This window comes from Clinocottus analis, unplaced genomic scaffold (assembly GCF_023055335.1).
Source record: "Clinocottus analis isolate CAN_PGR_092001 unplaced genomic scaffold, fCliAna1.0.p SCAF_20, whole genome shotgun sequence".
Lineage (NCBI taxonomy): Eukaryota > Metazoa > Chordata > Actinopteri > Perciformes > Cottidae > Clinocottus > Clinocottus analis.
Window position 1 is genome coordinate 4,857,161 of NW_027175932.1, and position 15,849 is coordinate 4,873,009.

The window sequence follows — 15,849 nt, forward strand, 5'->3', positions numbered from 1 at the left end:
TGGAACGACGGATGAAAATTAGCATTAGCTAACTCAGGCATGTTTACGTCTTGTACTGATGTTCATTAACGTTCTCTATTTATATATAACATACATGCACAATTAATGTGTATGGAGTCACTATATTTGTTTTACAAACAGAGTTGTTTTCAATTGCTTTCAAAGTAGCTGTACAATGGTGAGATTAACATTTAGGTTGATACCGAGGACGTTGAGTTGATCCACAGCTGCTAACTGTTTAGCGTATAATGTGTACTGTACTGTAAACATACACAACAACTGCATAGCAACTACAAATATAATTTAATTTAACAAATTATATTAATGTTACAATGCTTATTATATTAAGATCTTTGAAATTCTTCTCGAAACAAATATTAACACATTTCCAAGTGAATTTGGTACATTTGGTTACAAAATAATGACAAGAAGCATCCTCAAACCCTGTTAATAATAATAACAATAATATTCTTAGAAAAATAGCTGTCTCTGAAAGAAAGAAAAGGATCACAAAGTCCAGTTTGTTTAAAACCAGGAATAAGAGAATGAGATTAAGGCAAGTAGCAGGTAATGGCAACTCAGTCACCCCGAAAGATCTGGGCTATGATATCAATTTTTAGCAGCAAAAGTGCAATCATGCCAAACTATCAGAGCCAAGTCCGGGGGTGAAACAGATAGAAAATGTTATAGAACGCCAATAACCAAACGGAAGTTCATTATAATCAGTGCACTCTACCTATTACTTCCTTCTACAATTCAGTATCCAAACAGGAACTGCAAGCCAACAGGTCCACACCTCATAATCCAGCAGATGTCTGACGTCAGTCGCTCCTCTTCTTGTCGTAACCGCTTCGAGGTTTTTAATTCTAAAAGGCAAACGTGAATAACAAGCCTGTGGATGTCAGCTCTAAAAACAACCTCAGCCCCAAAAAAAGTCCCACGAGGAAAGGAATGTCTGGAGGACGGGTTGGACGACATTCACAGCGGGAGCTCGGTTCAGTCTTGCCTCTGAGGCACGCAGCCCTCCATCTCCAGCACGTCGGGCCAGCCATCAAACTTGTTGGTGTCTGCACTGTTCTTTATATGCTGAGGAGGTACACAGAATAACACATGTCTCATAGGAAATCACAAAGCCCATCTTATGATGTAATGAAGCAGAGTGTTTATCATATGTAGCATAGCAATACTATTACCATATTTATCATAGCAATCATATAGGAATAGCACTAATCTTTTATATTTTGTGGCTTATTATTATTTTTTTTTAACCTTACGTTTAATGTAATTCTGTGTTAGGTGGACCGAGCAAAATAAGCTTTTCATTGTATAGAATAATTGTCTGTTATCTGTGCATATTACAATAAAAACATCTTGAATTTTGAGTGTGCACTAAACTAAACAGATATAGAAAACACAAAAGGGTTTCATGACTGCAGAGAGAATACTCCGCCCCCAACAACTGCCACCGAACAGAGTTGGGCTTAAACTCGTTCCGTGGCTTTAAGATCACAGGATTTGATAGGCATCGTTGGATACGGTATTTGCATTTTCAGATATCCGGATCTTCCAACCTAATGCCCAAATTCCTTTCAACTCCTGAAACACTCAACATTCGATCGGTGATGCGGGTGAATTATGATGTTCTGCTCTTGGGGCTCGTGTGCCATCGATGCGCTGGTAGAATACATTTTAATACAATATTTTGTTTTAACGGATGGAAGACTGATTTGGGAACATATTGTTCCCTTAAATATAAAGTACTGTAATAGTTCATCTCAGGGAGTAGATGTAAACATTAAAACATGTGTGGCTCATATTACCAGCTCAAATGGACTCTTGGTCTTGATGCCTTTCCCTCCAACAAAAACCCAGTTATCGCGGAAGCCTAAGGTAGTGATAACTGAGCTGCCCAGATCAGCAATTAGCTTCCTGGCTTCATCATTGAGTCTACAGAACAAAAGAAAGACAGATATTGTTTCAAGCAGCAGACACACAGACAATATTAGAGATAACCAAAGCACTTAATTATTCATGTGGCTCTAAACTGCATCAGTAAGCGAGGGAGGGGGGGGGGCTGCTGCGGGAAAAAGCCTCACTTTGTTGATAGATCGTCGAATGAGGCCATCATCACGACTGTCCCTTCCGAAATCCCCTTTAGGAATTTGATGAAGGGAGCCACATCTACGGAAGACAACATGCGCTTAACACAATACATGTATTTTATTATTTTTTTGTAATGTGTAAAGAAAAAAGAAAAAAAAGGTTCAGAAATGTTCGTACCTCCTACCCACAAATCAAAAAAGTCTGTCTTAATAACTTCCCCTGTTTTCCCTGTGGGTGAAAAAAAAAACAAATTCAGAACACTTTAAATCTAACATTTAGTACAACTGAAATTCAGTTTTTTAACTATAATTACACACAGATACACAATCTTGGGAGTGGTTCTTTGCCATCCATTACAGGCAGGCATATGCTTTTGAAACAGGCGCCATTGTTTCCAATATGAAAGTGTCAATAGCAGTGCTGTATTAGTCAAATTGACTTTAAGGTGTGGAATGCAGCTGATAGCGTTACCGTCAACAAGGGCGATGTTGATTCCTCTCCCGACGTTGTTTTTCACGGCGCTCATTATTCTGAAACGACACAGAGGACAATGACAACGGAGCCTTCGTGGACACTTTGTCACGTACATGTTGTATTCAGAAGCTGGAACACAGAATAGCTTTTGTTGGAAGCAAATAGTGTTTGCTCGTGTGCTCGTTCACAACGTCATCCGTCCAGACTGCTGTATGAACAGATGGTGAATGACAATATAGTAAAACAAAAGTGCGATGATATAATATGTCGTCATAGGTGAAGTAATATGGTTGACATATACTGTAAATTCCTAAACATGTGCGCACACCAGCATTAAAACCATTATAATTGTCATGTCCTGTTTCTAAAGGCTAGAGGAGGGGTGAGGATGTGTTTGATAAGACAGCAGTTCCCGGACATGGTGTGTTTACACATTGTGGTCATGTTTGATAAAGATAGCAAAAAGACAAACAATCAGCTATGACTACAACGATTGTCCTATTGTTCTGAATCGATACATTTATCAAAGTGCACTTCAACTGACGTATCAATATCAGAACGGCAATCTGCACTTGTCAATATCAAAGTGCAGCATGTTGTGGCTGAAAAAAATGCATTTTAATTCATACAAATTCATAAAAAAAGAAGATGTGTTCCTGTGTTTACAAAAGGTTTCAAGGAGCCACTTCACTTACAATTTGTCCTCCAGGCAGATCCGGGGTCCCACCACACTGGCGGCTCCACTCGCCATCCTGAAGGCGAAGTGTCCGAGAGGACAGGATTTGGACAGCCCACACTTGTACCTGGCTGGCTTTGCGGCTGTGAATAGAAAAAAAACGGGAGGCATCAGGAAGTGCACTATCAGGTAACAGGCGGTCCGATCACAGAAGCGTATCCACTAACGGGTGCTTGAGCTCTACCCAAAAGGAATTTATTTCTCAGAGCGGATTAGTCATGAGGAAAATAAAGAAACCTACGGCCGTCTTCGGTTTCAAGCCGTCGTTTTGATCCCAACTGCTCACCGGTAGAGTTTGTGGAAACAATTTGTCCTCAGACGGCAATATGAAGAAGCGATTTCACTTTATCGGTATTATTACAGACTATGGTATGCTGTATTTATTCTATCTTCTTTTAAACCTCTGTCGTTTTTACATGTTTAGCCATTTTTTTATTAAGAACATTATCTGTACTAAAAAATTTAACATAAATCCACAATGGATTTATTTTGTTATTAATTTAATTATTTGTTTTCTTTTGGCATGAACATTTCCTCTTCCATTTTTGTAAAAAATGTTATGTCGTCAGTCCCTAAATACTTACGTATGTTATATGTTGTTGTTGTTGTTTTGCCTATATATTTATATTCCTTTCTTTCCTCCTCAACTCACACGGACACCATGTTATCATCACCTTTTGGTCTTTTGTCTTGCACAATAGTGCTGTGTGTATCTTGTCTTACAATAAAGAAAAGAAAGAAATACATTCATAAAAAAAAGAATGCCTGTCACTGTCGCTGGTAGTAAAAATTAAATTATAATTATGATTCAAAACATACTTACAAGCTTCATTCTGTGGCACAGATCTTGCTGAAATGCAACAACAAAAAGAGTATATTAAATGTGTATTTTTTCCAGTGGACATCTTTAAGGCAGTCATATAAATGAAGGTATGTAACCCTTCCCTCCCTCAGGCAAACACTGGGTATGTTTGGAGAGATAGAATTTAACTCACACAGCACATTGCGAAACGTGAAATCCATGTTTATCTCTAGCAATTGAAAAGTCATGAAGACAACGAGGAGGAATACAAAGACGACCACCGCCAACTTCAAAATACCTGAACAGACAAACAGGATAAAATGTTTTAAACATCACACACAGACTCCCCATCGTGTTATAAACTACTGTGCATCACATTACAATGACAATATTTAATTACCTCCAGCCCTGGCCATCTTACCCTGCGGCCACTCGTCCAAAAGTTGTTTTGTTTAACCTGCGGAGATAAAAACAATGCATCCTTTATCAATTAATCTGTGATTGCCACGTCACAGATGGGACCTGGGACAGCGACGGTCACAGCGTGACGTCAACACTAGCTGACGGTACGCTGGCTGTAAGCTAAAAAATAATTAAAAGAAGGCATTGCCTGGTGTCTCCAAAGTCGCTCTAGCTTACCCAAAGGCAAGGGGGTCGTGATGAGGCGCCTACCTCGCGTTGGCTTCAAGTTGTAACATATAACGTCAAAGCAGACGTGACGTTGGCTCTTCCTCTGTGTATCTTCCGTGTTTCTGTCTGTGTTTGCTAACAAGACAGCAAACACATAGCTCCAGTGACAGCAGCGATGAGAGGAAGTCCGAAAAAGTATTTTCGGGGAGATTGCTCACACCTCGCTTCAGATATAAACCGATTGAACTAAGAGCAATAGTCACGAACCGCGGAGTGATACCGCGAATACTCTCGGGCGATCTATGTGATTGAGACACCTGAAGCGGTGAGAGAGCGAAGAGGTTGAATGGAAAGAGGCTTCACTCTGTCGGAGAAACGAAAGACGAACAAGCAGACGGAGCGAGAGCTTTTGCTTCTCTTTTTTTTAAAGCACATATTTACAATTGTTCTTTAATTAAAATGGGAGTTTACTGCTTATTTGAGCGTTTACTCAGTTATTTATTGTAGCCTATGTGCATTTATTTTACTTTGGGGAATGCATAGCTCATACTTAAGGGCAATGATCTCATTATAAGCCCAATAAAATTAGCACCGTAGTAAATTTGCAAAATACTCCTTACACAGCGGCGTAGGACTCACGTTTCACAGCTAATCAAATAACATAATAATAGAGTTATGTCATGTTATTGACATATTTCCTAAGACAGAATTGTCCACTCGTTACATTGTTTCCATCCGTAAAACTCTGTGGATTTGGCAGATTCAAAGATCTGGACAACCTTTAGCAATAGTCTTACTTATACTCTATCAATATTTATCTTGCTAGTGGTCTCCGTGGCCAAATATTGCATGGGATTTACAAGCAAGCATTTTTTCTTTTACTCTCAAATATTGGATAGAGTGATACATCTTATTTATAAATTATCTTTGTGTTCGTCACACTAACCGCCTCCCTTTTCTTCTTCTCTGTTCAGTGTAAACAAACGTGAATCGTCACAGCGCCACCAGTGGTATTGTGCGTTCAATACATATGTTTATATCGATCATGGCATGTTAAAAACTTCAGCAGACATGTAATAATATGTTGTATTTTTTTTATGCATAGGACTATTATTTCCCTTCTTTCTTTCTTTCTTTTTTTATTTTTTTTTTTACAAATGCAATGTTTAACATGTTTAGGATTGTCTTGAATGTTTTCACATTAAACAGAAAGTAAAAACGTGGTGCAACACAGAGTACAATTTAAATAAAAAAAATACTGTACAAATTAATCAAAGAGAAAGCAAAGTAACACAATGAAATTAAGCTAGCTCAATAAATTAGACATTCTCATGCTTGTCCTTCAAATCATCAGAACTTTCCACAAAGGCAGCTCCTATAAAAATTTCAGGGATACGTCCAATAAAACCCTTTGACAGCCTTTTTCAGCACAGCTGGTCCCAAGCTTTGAATATTCAGCATATCCAGAATATTGTGTTGTGTGTCATTCAATAAGATCCTGGTGATATCAGAACACAAAGGTATTAGTACACATTGGGAAATGGCAGGTTTTGAGTTCAAATCAATATCTTAAAACTATGATAATAATGTTTATTCCTACATCATCTGATTCCTGCAGGCAGACCGTGCCATTGCTGCTGGTGGCGCTTTCAAGATCGGCTGTGGTGCCGTTATCCTCATCCTGAATCCGGAGGTTGGAGAAGCGATACACTGGTGACCTGTGGAGGGCGACATAAAGCCAGAATGATCAGCTACTGCTGAGCGCCTAAAAGCTCAACATGCAGCACAGATGTGTGGGTAGCTCACCTGTTTCTGTAAACCACCCTTCTGACAGCAAAGACGGCGGAAACGATAACTACCAGGATGATGACCGCTGCTCCTGAACACACCAGGATCAACACCAGCCTCTCTCGCTGAGAAAAACACACACACACACACACACACACATCAGCTGTTATATTCAAAAATACTTCATGAACAACTGACAGAAGACACACACACTCATTAGAGCAACTAACCGGTGTGTCGAAATGCGTGACACGAGTCGAGAATTCGTCAGTTGGCCGGGGGCTGGGTTTAACACCACAGGGTCTGATGACTGTCTGCACTGCGAGCTGAGGACTGAACCCCCCCTCACACCGATCACTCGGGACCTTGCGGTACCTACAAACACAGTCAGGCGTGCGTGAGCATGCACAGGAAGGTCTCTTCATTTAAATAACTGTAGTGGCTGATATTACCCCGCTGTCAGCAGCTCATCCTCCTCTCCGTTCAGACAGAGCTCCAGCGTTTTATTTGCAGCGCTGTGTTGTCTCACACACTCTGAGGTGTTCACATGACGATCATAACCGTAGTCGCTGTTGAAAGGGCAAAGTTAGGGCTTCCCGAAGGGATAATTCTCCACGCTGCCTTAGCCGTTGGCGCCAAAACATGTCACAAGCAAACTGACTTACCATAAGTAATCTTCTCGGGTGCACAGGCAGGGGCTTTGCTTCTTGCTCACCACGAAGCCTCGGCCATTTCTGCACACGGACTGCTTCTTTAGCCTCCGGTAGGTCTCTTTGACACCCAGGAGACAGCCATTTCTCTTCCAGTCTCCTCCGCCAGCATGAGCCAACCACTCCTCATAGTCCTCGTCATTACCTAACAAATAAGATGACGAGCAATTAGAACCGTGACCGGCAATCATTACATATTTGCATGTAGAACCAACAAGTTTGGTTTCTTCTGGAAACACCTTCTGTAATGCTTATTTTCCATTCCAATGTTTAAAAAAATGTGTGCACTCGTTTCATGTCAGCACAAGGGGTGATTCCAAATCCGAGTTTGCCATTTGATTTCAAGTATTGTTTACGTTTCTGACAGTCAGCTATTGTTTCATCAGGACTGTGGAGCGGTCATTTGATCAGATTGGATTGGCAGTGACCAAACAACCCACAACGCTGACATCACTGATGTCCACCCTGATCAATAAATCAAGGAACACAACACAAGGAGAGTAAACAGAGGAATATATACTGCCTTTTATGCTGCGTTCACACCAAAAGGGTTGCACATTTTCGCAACCCTTTTGGTGTGAACACAGCATATGTCTCAAAGGTTCTCAGGAGGTTAGGCTGTGGAAAGTCCCAGGTCATGAGTTGCTAAGTTTCTGTTATAGGAAACTGCTGTGAAACTCGATGCCCCTACCACAAATGGTAGAGAGTACAACTTTGTGGTAGAAGCCATTACGGCCTCTTGACTCACACTCTCTTGTAATGAGGCTCTGGAAGTCAATGGTGACTGCCACCCACATGGGCTGGCCGTCATCCTCGGGACGGAAGCCCCACACGCTGACATTCATGGCCTTGGTCCCCGGCTCGGACGCCAGGCCTGCGAAGAAGAAGGGCTGCTCTGTGAAGTTGTAGGACTTCCAGCATTGGCCCTCATCTGTGGAGAACCTGGGGGCCGAGCAATGGTGGTAAAAGTATGTTGTAAGTATCTTTCTGTCCTCCATTGCCAAATACAACTATTGTGTCACTGCGCGTGAAGTAGAGATATCTGTTCGGTACTTGATAGTCTTGACTTGTCCTTCACGCTGGTCCTCCACAGCCACTATGAGACCCCCAGAGTCCAATATGCTGTAGTGGTGAGGACCTCTCAGTGTCCCCCTCCAGTTATAGCCCCCGTCTGAGGAGACGAACACATCTGGGTGCTGCGACGACGACAGAGAGTCACCCACAGTACCTGGAGAAGAGAGGAGAACATCTTGATCAAAGTTATTTTTGAGTTAGGATAAGGACTCAAACGCTTAATGTAAATGATCAACTGGGGAAGTTTCATGGTGATATCCATCTGTTAAATTGTTTTATCTTATTCACTTCTTGTCAAATGTATGGGATTTTACAATCAATCAAACAATATTTCTCTTCTCGGATTCTGAGAGTATCCCAGTTGTTGTCTTGTTGACTGTATAAATAAACTATTCCTTTTTTTCTAAAGTAAAGAAAGTAACATTGCTGTTCATTTACCGTGAGCGATAACCAGACCAATGGCCGTTGGCTCAGACAGAGCCAGCATCTGAACGATGCGGATGTTGCGACTGTGCTCTCCATGAATATGAAGTTTGCACTGATGAAAAAAATACACATAAAATGTTTTAGTAGCAACTCATTGTAGAATATGATGTTAATATGAAGACTGAATTCGATATTTCTACTTCTAACTTACATTGTTGACCTGCTCCCCACATTCCACATTCTCAGGCTTGTTAAGGTGTCTCCATGTTCCTCCTCTATTAAAGGAAATGACAGATCGTATACGCCCATCTGGAATAAAACACATAGTTGAGAACATACTTCAACAAATGACTGTGCATAAACCTGCGGTTCGATGTAAGGAAGGGGAAACTATCATAATAGACATGTCATTTGTCTTTACCGACTCAGAGGATAAGGCTGACATTATTACATTTTTGTATTGTCCAAATAAATCGTGCTGAAATGACACAGGAAAAGCCTTACCCTCGTCTAGTTTATTAGTAAGGTAGACTCCTCTCAGGGAAGTAATGTTTCTGAAGTCGCTCTTCCTCTGCCCATCAAACAGGTGGCGCTCCAGGGATTTGGAGAACAAGATGCCTCGGTCATCTGATGTGTACATGGTTCCAAAGAAAGTGTCTGTGGTGAAACAGAATGCAGCGGAAACAAAGGAGAACGTTAGTCTCTTACAGTAAAACACATGATATGCAAAGTTAAGGGTCAAAGTTAGTCCGAACGACTGTCTTTTGTTAGCTGTAGTAATAGTGCGGTGTCTAATTGAATGTAGTGGGAATTAAACAGGTGATATGGCAGGATTATTAGTTGAAAACATTCAAAAGAATGTGAAGAAGTAAAAGAATGCCAAATGTGTCAATGTATTGTGCTGCAGGGATATCTACAGCAAGTACCAGGTGAAACGCTGCCCTCTGTTTTCCTTGGAAAAGGAATCAAAAGGCAGCTGTACATACTTTTTTAAATAGAGAATCGGCACCTGGGAACCGCAGATGCAACGCTGACACAAACCTTTCAACCTCAGCACAATATCATCATCATCATCAATCATATTTCTACTGTGTGACGCTCACACACGAGTCAGCTAAAGCCATGAAGGACGAGCTCAGCTGAGGGAGGTGATGGAGGGGGTGTACGTTTCTAGTGTGTGTGTGCATTAGTGTGTGTGTGTGTGTGTGTACTTGCTTGAGTTACACCCTGATCCCAAGATATGTTTGTCAGCTTTTGCAGTGTAAACTAAATCTCCCTCCCTCCAGCCAACAAAAGATAAAGCCCCTCTCCTCCATATCTCTCCCATTTATCTCGGCAGTACAAAAGTCCCAACACCTCACCCATACAGCAGTACCTGGAGCGCTTGCCAGGGAAACAAATAAATAATACTAATGTGAGAGGAAACAGAAATAGAAATAAATGAGAAAGAGACACTGAGAGGGGGAGGGAGCAAAAGAAAGGAACAAAGAGTGGGCAGCTGGACTTGCAAACACAAACACAATCTCAGTGTGATTTGAAGGATTAGTCAGCAGCACCAAGAACTTGAGAAACCAGTCCTGTCTTTGCCGTTGAGCTTTTCCATTACAACAAAAGGGGCTGAGAGAGCTATGTAGTCATGTTGTCTTCACAACACCGAATATGCATTTACAAATATGCATTACAGTGGATTTCTAAGGTGGATTTCTAAGGTGTGTATGTCGTTTGAGCAGAAGATATGGACAGAGCATTGTGTGTGTTTTTGTCTGTCACCTCCTGGGTTGTCCACATGCATGAAGAGCATATCTTCATCTCCATCCAGGATGGAGTAGAACTGCAAACCGAGAGAGAGAAAATCTGCAATTAATCAAAAAAAATAGTGATAACATTTGTGATGAGTGGTTTAATCTTCGCTTTATAAACCTTCTCTAATCGTCGTGAGAGAGACTGTGTGTTTGTGCTGTCAACAAGGTGTGTATGTGGGCGGGTGTTGCGCCAGAACAGATGTGTGTTCAGTTGGTTATTGTTGAAAGGAAATGTCGCCATCGCTGTTTTTACTTAAGACAAACCGAAAAAGAAAGAACGAGCATGTACGTGTCGGAGAGTGTGAAACTTCCTCAAACCCAAGTCTGACTCAAAAGTGCAAGAGAAACATGCGACAAAAGATGTTTATGTAACCATGCAGTTCCCGAGGTGGGTGCAAGTTATCGTTTGAAATATCTCAATACTCGTGTTGATACGAAAGGTACAAAAGAAGCCACATGTCTTAGATAACAAACGCTGCATTGTCTGTCGCAGCCATTTGAAATCTCACCTGCTCAGCGGAGGCAGAAGGGAGCAGCGCTTGACTGAAGGTGTCTCCCTGGTCTGATGAGAAGTACATGACGCGAGGGGATCTCTGGGAGCCAAATAACGCAGCACTTGGTGATACACATTCGTAGCATTTCATTGTAATCTAATTACCAAATCTGTTAAGCGGCTTTGTGTTCACGCATCTTACCGGATCCTCCATCACAGAGAAGAAGAGAAAGGCTCCTATGTAGCCAAAGCTGTAGATGTCTTCATGGATTGTGGTGAAGGTCTTCCCCAGGTCTGTGGTCCTCTTCAGCAGTAGATCCCCTCTCTCTTCTGCCTCAACTGTGGAAGCAAGAAGAAGCAAGCGTTGGTGATAGGAGATGCTCGCGGCTCTTATTGATTGATTTTCCCTTTCCCTTAATTAAATTAAGCACCATGTTTTAGCTGAAATCTTCTTTTTTTGTCAGATGGAGTGTGGATGGAACACGTTTAGTCATCTTTTGTTTTAGTGCTGTTGCTGTTTCCTGCTGGCTTACCGCAGAAATGATTTCTGACACATGAAACCAGACCACAAAACGGCGAACGTTTGTATTAAAGTCGGTCTGGGATGTGATGTGTGTGTTTAGAGGTGTGTCTTCCTTAATTATCTAGAAGGGGGAATTGTTCTACAAAAGTCCTAATCACTGGTCAGGTCATGAAAGTGCATTTCATACAGCTTTTGTTTTTACCTGCATCTGTTCGACTGCAGCTGAAGAACAAATTAATGCCGGCCCCCCTAATGGAAAGAGAAAGTTTAAGAAAAATGTCACAACAATTTCCAAAAGAAGCGTTTCCACCAATTACTTTTCTCCTCCGGGGCAAAACACAAAGCATATCTATGGTACAGATTCATTTCAAGCGAAACACGGCAGTAAAATTGCAATACGGCCTTCAGCTTTATAAAGTCCACGGTTCATCTCGAACATGTGCTTTCTTTTAGGCACTTTGCCGTGTGGTTGTGCTTCCTGTTTATTCTCACCATGAGAAAGAATGCACTCCATCATAAACTTTTGTCCACTTTGCGCCAAAGTCCAGAGAGAGCCAGAGACCGCCCTGCAAGTCAGGAAGGAGCAAAGTGTTTACCTGCACTTAAAGGTGTGTGTTTGTGTGTGTGGGCGGGTGTCATAACGCTATACAGCTATTACACAGAGCAAGAGAGACATCTCAAAAAAAAAGAAAGCAAGAGAAACAACATTTAAAGCCGACCCACATCAATGCTGAGTGCCACGAGGTAGTGAGGGTTCAGGAAGTGGTACGTGATCGGCTGAGCCAGGTGGAAGGGCAGTTGGATGAACTTGAAGGTCGCGCCGGCATCCGTGGAGGTGAAGATGATCCCGCCGGCGTGATCCACCACCGGAATGTCTGCTGTCAGAATCACCTGTCAATCCAAAGCGATTACTGAACACAAAGGCAAGAACAAAATCACATCGCTTTCCGACTCCATTCTCCTTTTCTACAAAGCTATATTCATAGTTCCGGCTTTGTTAAAGCTGTGTGTCAGAGAAAATATGTCGTTACATCATCTCACCCTGACCATTTGTATCTCAAACATCCGCCAGTTTACGAATATTCACAATTAGACTAGAAAAGATGTCGAAAAAGATGGGAAGAGTTGGTTAGTGCTAATCCCGATCTTAATACGTGAACAACGAGGTGAGCTATTTTGTAAGATTATGCTTCATGATGCTGTTCCTGAAGCTAAAAAATGTCCCCCAATGAGCACTGAATGGTCTGAGGATGTAACAACTCGATCATAAATGTATTCACACTTTTTCAGTGAGGGAACATCTCACACTCCTCCCCGTGTTTAGATAGCAGAACGGTTCCCCCGACAGCTCACTCACTACGCTGACTCACAGAGCTCCCCGGTCCAACACTGACTCCAAACTCCTCCCGTATGAAGGTGTTGTTGATCCGATGGGAAATGTCGAGGAAGGATTTTGCATAATCCGTGCTGATGAGAGAGGAAAGAAAGAACAGGTTTTCACTGCCTGTGCTGCTCTCTCTGTTTCTCGTGATGTTCCAGATACTCGCTCACCTTCGATACAGTCGCGAGGAGCCGCCTTCCATGAAAGAATCTATTGGCGCACTAGATGTTGACAGCACCAGGACGACCTATGAGATGATGCAGGGTGACAAACATGAAAACAACGGCTGAATCTGGTGAAGCCAATAGATACCATTTCAATTTGAGTATGATATTTTGAAAAATGAAGAAGCCGGTGGTTTGACATGTTTCACAAGGTTTCTGCAAAGCGTAGGCTGAGAAACCAATACATGGAATATTTTGAAATAAAGAAACCACATGCACAGCCATAGATCAGACGTCAATATGAATTCTGAGTTTCTGTCTGACCTTGTCCTTCACTGTAATGCTAAAATATACTCACCCCTGTGCCGTCGCCCACCCATGTGAGAATTACATCGGAGCCATCATCACCGTTAAAGCCTGTCTAGGAGAGAGAAGAGATGTTCACACATGACCGCATCGCCTTGGAAGTCAGAACCAAATAAACCAAAACATGAAATGTGATGATGTGCAATGTACACGTCCTGTGAGGGTCAAAGAACAATGAATGCCGAAGGCTGATGGATATTATCGTGAAAGTTCAATGGATATTTATATTGATCATCATCTCAAAAGCATCCTGAAACTTATCTGTGTGCCATAGCTCCACTTGTGTTTATTACAATGTCATGTGTTTATTGTGTAAAGTGATATTTAACCTTGAGAAGAAAAAAAAGCCCAAAAGATTTTTACCACGTTTAATAAAATAACTACTAATTCATAAAGATCACATGACTTTGCTCCCTGTCCAGTCAACAAACATTTCCCGGCTTCAGAACACTTCACTCAAACAAACCTCACCACATGCGTATTGGTATTCAGAACCTTATGCTCGACGGGGGTGAGGGGGGTCCGGCAAGGGATGAAGGGGGGTCCGTGAAACGGCCTGCTGGCGCTCGTATCCCTCCTGGGGCGCGCGCGCTCTTGGTCCTGGATGTCATCCTGCTGAGTCCGGTGGAAAGTCACCGTCCTCTCCCAGCGGCTGCTGCTTTCAGCCCCCAAAAGAAGGACGTGCAGGACCACGAGTCTCCAGATCATATCCGATGAGAAAATAAAGGGGACCTCACTGAAATAGGAGGACCAGTAAAGCGAGATACTGCCGACACTGACTCGGTTATTGGTGTTGCGCTCTGAGAGCAAGTGTGGGTGGGACGAGCCTGGACGGTCCTTCACGTCAAGAGAAAAAAAAAAAAGTGCTGTGTAAAGTAGTGCGTCGTCCGCCAGCAGGTGTTTCTGCCCGCATCCAGGTGACCTGAGCTGCTTGGCAGCATTTGCACTTCAAAGTGGGTTTGATGGATACGTGCCGTGTGGCCATTTGCAAGGAAGGTAAATGTGGGAATCAGTGCGAGGTCATTGTGCGCGTTCAAAATAAAGCAAGGGAAAAGAGTGTGATGGCAGTAACAGAGCGGTTCTGACACTCGGAGGGGGCGTGGTTGCAGCATAACAGAACACGTTTTCTTCCTGATTGCATTGGTAGTGATAGAACTAAACGCCCGATGACGTCATGATGCCCAAAAGCTAATAGGTCTGAGGCAGGTGCCAAATCGCTTTTACGCACAGCAAATGGCAGCGTTGGCTGCAGTAATGTTTCAAACAAATGCCTAAAAAGTCAACCGGCCAAGTATCCACACACACACAGTTTTGTCTGCAGCTGATCTGGCACAGCTGTGGTCGTTTACTATTTATTGGGAAAAGGTTATGCTCAATGCTGAGTTTATTTACTCGCACGTTCACCTCATATTTACGTTTTCGATATGTAATCTTATGCAGATGTTAAATTCCTGAAATAATCCATTAAATCCAATTAGAGAAAAGTGTACTCTACTGCATGGGCCCCATGCTGTTCAGGGGAAAGGGGAGCAGAGAGGTCAAATCAGCCAAGTACACACATGCTACTTTGTGTAAACCAGTGGTACATTGTTTCAAAACAAGCTCTTTGAATGATTAACTATGATGACTGGTCTCTGGCTGTGTGTGTGTGTGTGTGTGTGTGTGTGTATGTGTGTGTGTGTGTGTGTGTGTGTGACTACCACTGTCACCACCACTGTAATCCCTGACAGAGAGAAAGCTTTAAAGCAAGCTGGTACACTTTCTCGCCCTGAGGGAAAACGAAGAAGAGAGGACGAAAAAAACATGTTGACTGCGGAGAGCTGACTGAAGGCTTAACTGTTTTGGAAGGCGCTGACATCAAGCTAATGTTTTTTTTAAGGGGGGGGATTGGAAAACACTTAAATATGTTGCAAAAACAGGAGATGAGCCGTATTCTAAATAATAAAGGCATTTATTTCCAACAAATGTATTAAACAAAATGCATACAAAGCACAGGCCATCTTGCGATGGGAACAAAGGGGCAGCACACATCTGTACAGTCAGCAGTGAAGGGGGTGGAGGAGGGAAAGTGGTCTGCATAGGTTCGTGTTGCTCAGATAAATAAACTGGAACAAAAACCACAACACAGAGGTGTGTGTGGGAGAGGAGACGTGTAGACGGAAGGTCTGCTACTCCGTCCTGTGAGCACAAAGCACACCAGGCCCATCTGCTGACTAATGCTGCCCCGCAGGCCTGGAGACAGGACAACACAGAGCAACAGCAGGGTAAACCAAGAGGGGCCGCCGTGGAACGCCAATCGGCCATTTTTTGTCCTGCAGTTTGGAAAACAAGTGAAGTTGCTCATTACACACTGAGCAGATATGGAGCGTTCATTCGC

General features: G+C 42.5%; 2 protein-coding genes across 5 annotated transcripts; both read right to left on the reverse strand.

Moving 5' to 3' along the window:
• Nucleotides 1-346: 346 nt before the first annotated feature.
• On the reverse strand, nt 347-5,061 carry fam3c (FAM3 metabolism regulating signaling molecule C). Of its 2 annotated transcripts, none has more exons than XM_068586497.1 (10): nt 4,788-5,061; nt 4,516-4,572; nt 4,309-4,413; nt 4,137-4,163; nt 3,273-3,396; nt 2,575-2,633; nt 2,281-2,331; nt 2,097-2,181; nt 1,821-1,947; nt 347-1,086 (listed from the first exon to the last, which is right to left on the reverse strand). In XM_068586497.1, exons 2-10 carry the CDS (start codon nt 4,529-4,531, stop codon nt 997-999), a joined length of 684 nt encoding a protein of 227 aa, XP_068442598.1. In that variant the 5' UTR covers nt 4,532-4,572; nt 4,788-5,061; the 3' UTR covers nt 347-996. The 2 variants fall into 2 exon arrangements, with proteins under 2 accessions (XP_068442598.1, XP_068442599.1); XM_068586498.1 differs by having other exon boundaries at nt 4,755-5,061.
• A 728-nt stretch (nt 5,062-5,789) lies between these two features.
• si:dkey-159a18.1 (sortilin) lies at nt 5,790-14,505 on the reverse strand. Of its 3 annotated transcripts, none has more exons than XM_068586419.1 (21): nt 13,944-14,505; nt 13,465-13,527; nt 13,113-13,189; nt 12,932-13,028; nt 12,285-12,452; nt 12,054-12,127; nt 11,764-11,810; nt 11,241-11,377; nt 11,055-11,138; nt 10,514-10,574; nt 9,248-9,400; nt 8,955-9,052; nt 8,756-8,855; nt 8,297-8,471; nt 7,992-8,185; nt 7,199-7,388; nt 6,986-7,102; nt 6,764-6,908; nt 6,552-6,658; nt 6,346-6,463; nt 5,790-6,243 (listed from the first exon to the last, which is right to left on the reverse strand). In XM_068586419.1, the coding sequence occupies exons 1-21, from the start codon at nt 14,178-14,180 to the stop codon at nt 6,229-6,231; spliced, it is 2,457 nt and encodes an 818-aa protein (XP_068442520.1). In that variant the 5' UTR covers nt 14,181-14,505; the 3' UTR covers nt 5,790-6,228. The 3 variants fall into 3 exon arrangements, with proteins under 3 accessions (XP_068442520.1, XP_068442522.1, XP_068442521.1); XM_068586421.1 differs by having other exon boundaries at nt 13,465-13,523; nt 13,968-14,049; XM_068586420.1 differs by having other exon boundaries at nt 13,465-13,523; nt 13,944-14,017.
• Nucleotides 14,506-15,849: the final 1,344 nt, after the last annotated feature.

Bases quoted from the DNA above. Each gene is read 5' to 3' on its own strand.
- si:dkey-159a18.1 (XM_068586419.1), bottom strand. From the start codon at position 14,180: ATGATCTGGAGACTCGTGGTCCTGCACGTCCTTCTTTTGGGGGCTGAA. The intron at 12,453-12,931 runs GTGAGTCAGCGT...TTGGATTGACAG, and splicing joins GTGTTGGACCGGGGAGCTCT to GTGATTCTGACAGCAGACAT. The intron at 7,103-7,198 runs GTAAGTCAGTTT...CCCTTTCAACAG, and splicing joins ACCCGAGAAGATTACTTATG to CGACTACGGTTATGATCGTC.
- fam3c (XM_068586497.1), bottom strand. The intron at 2,182-2,280 runs GTACGAACATTT...TGTCTTCCGTAG, and splicing joins TTTTGATTTGTGGGTAGGAG to ATGTGGCTCCCTTCATCAAA. The intron at 1,948-2,096 runs GTGAGGCTTTTT...TTTGTTCTGTAG, and splicing joins TTCGACGATCTATCAACAAA to ACTCAATGATGAAGCCAGGA.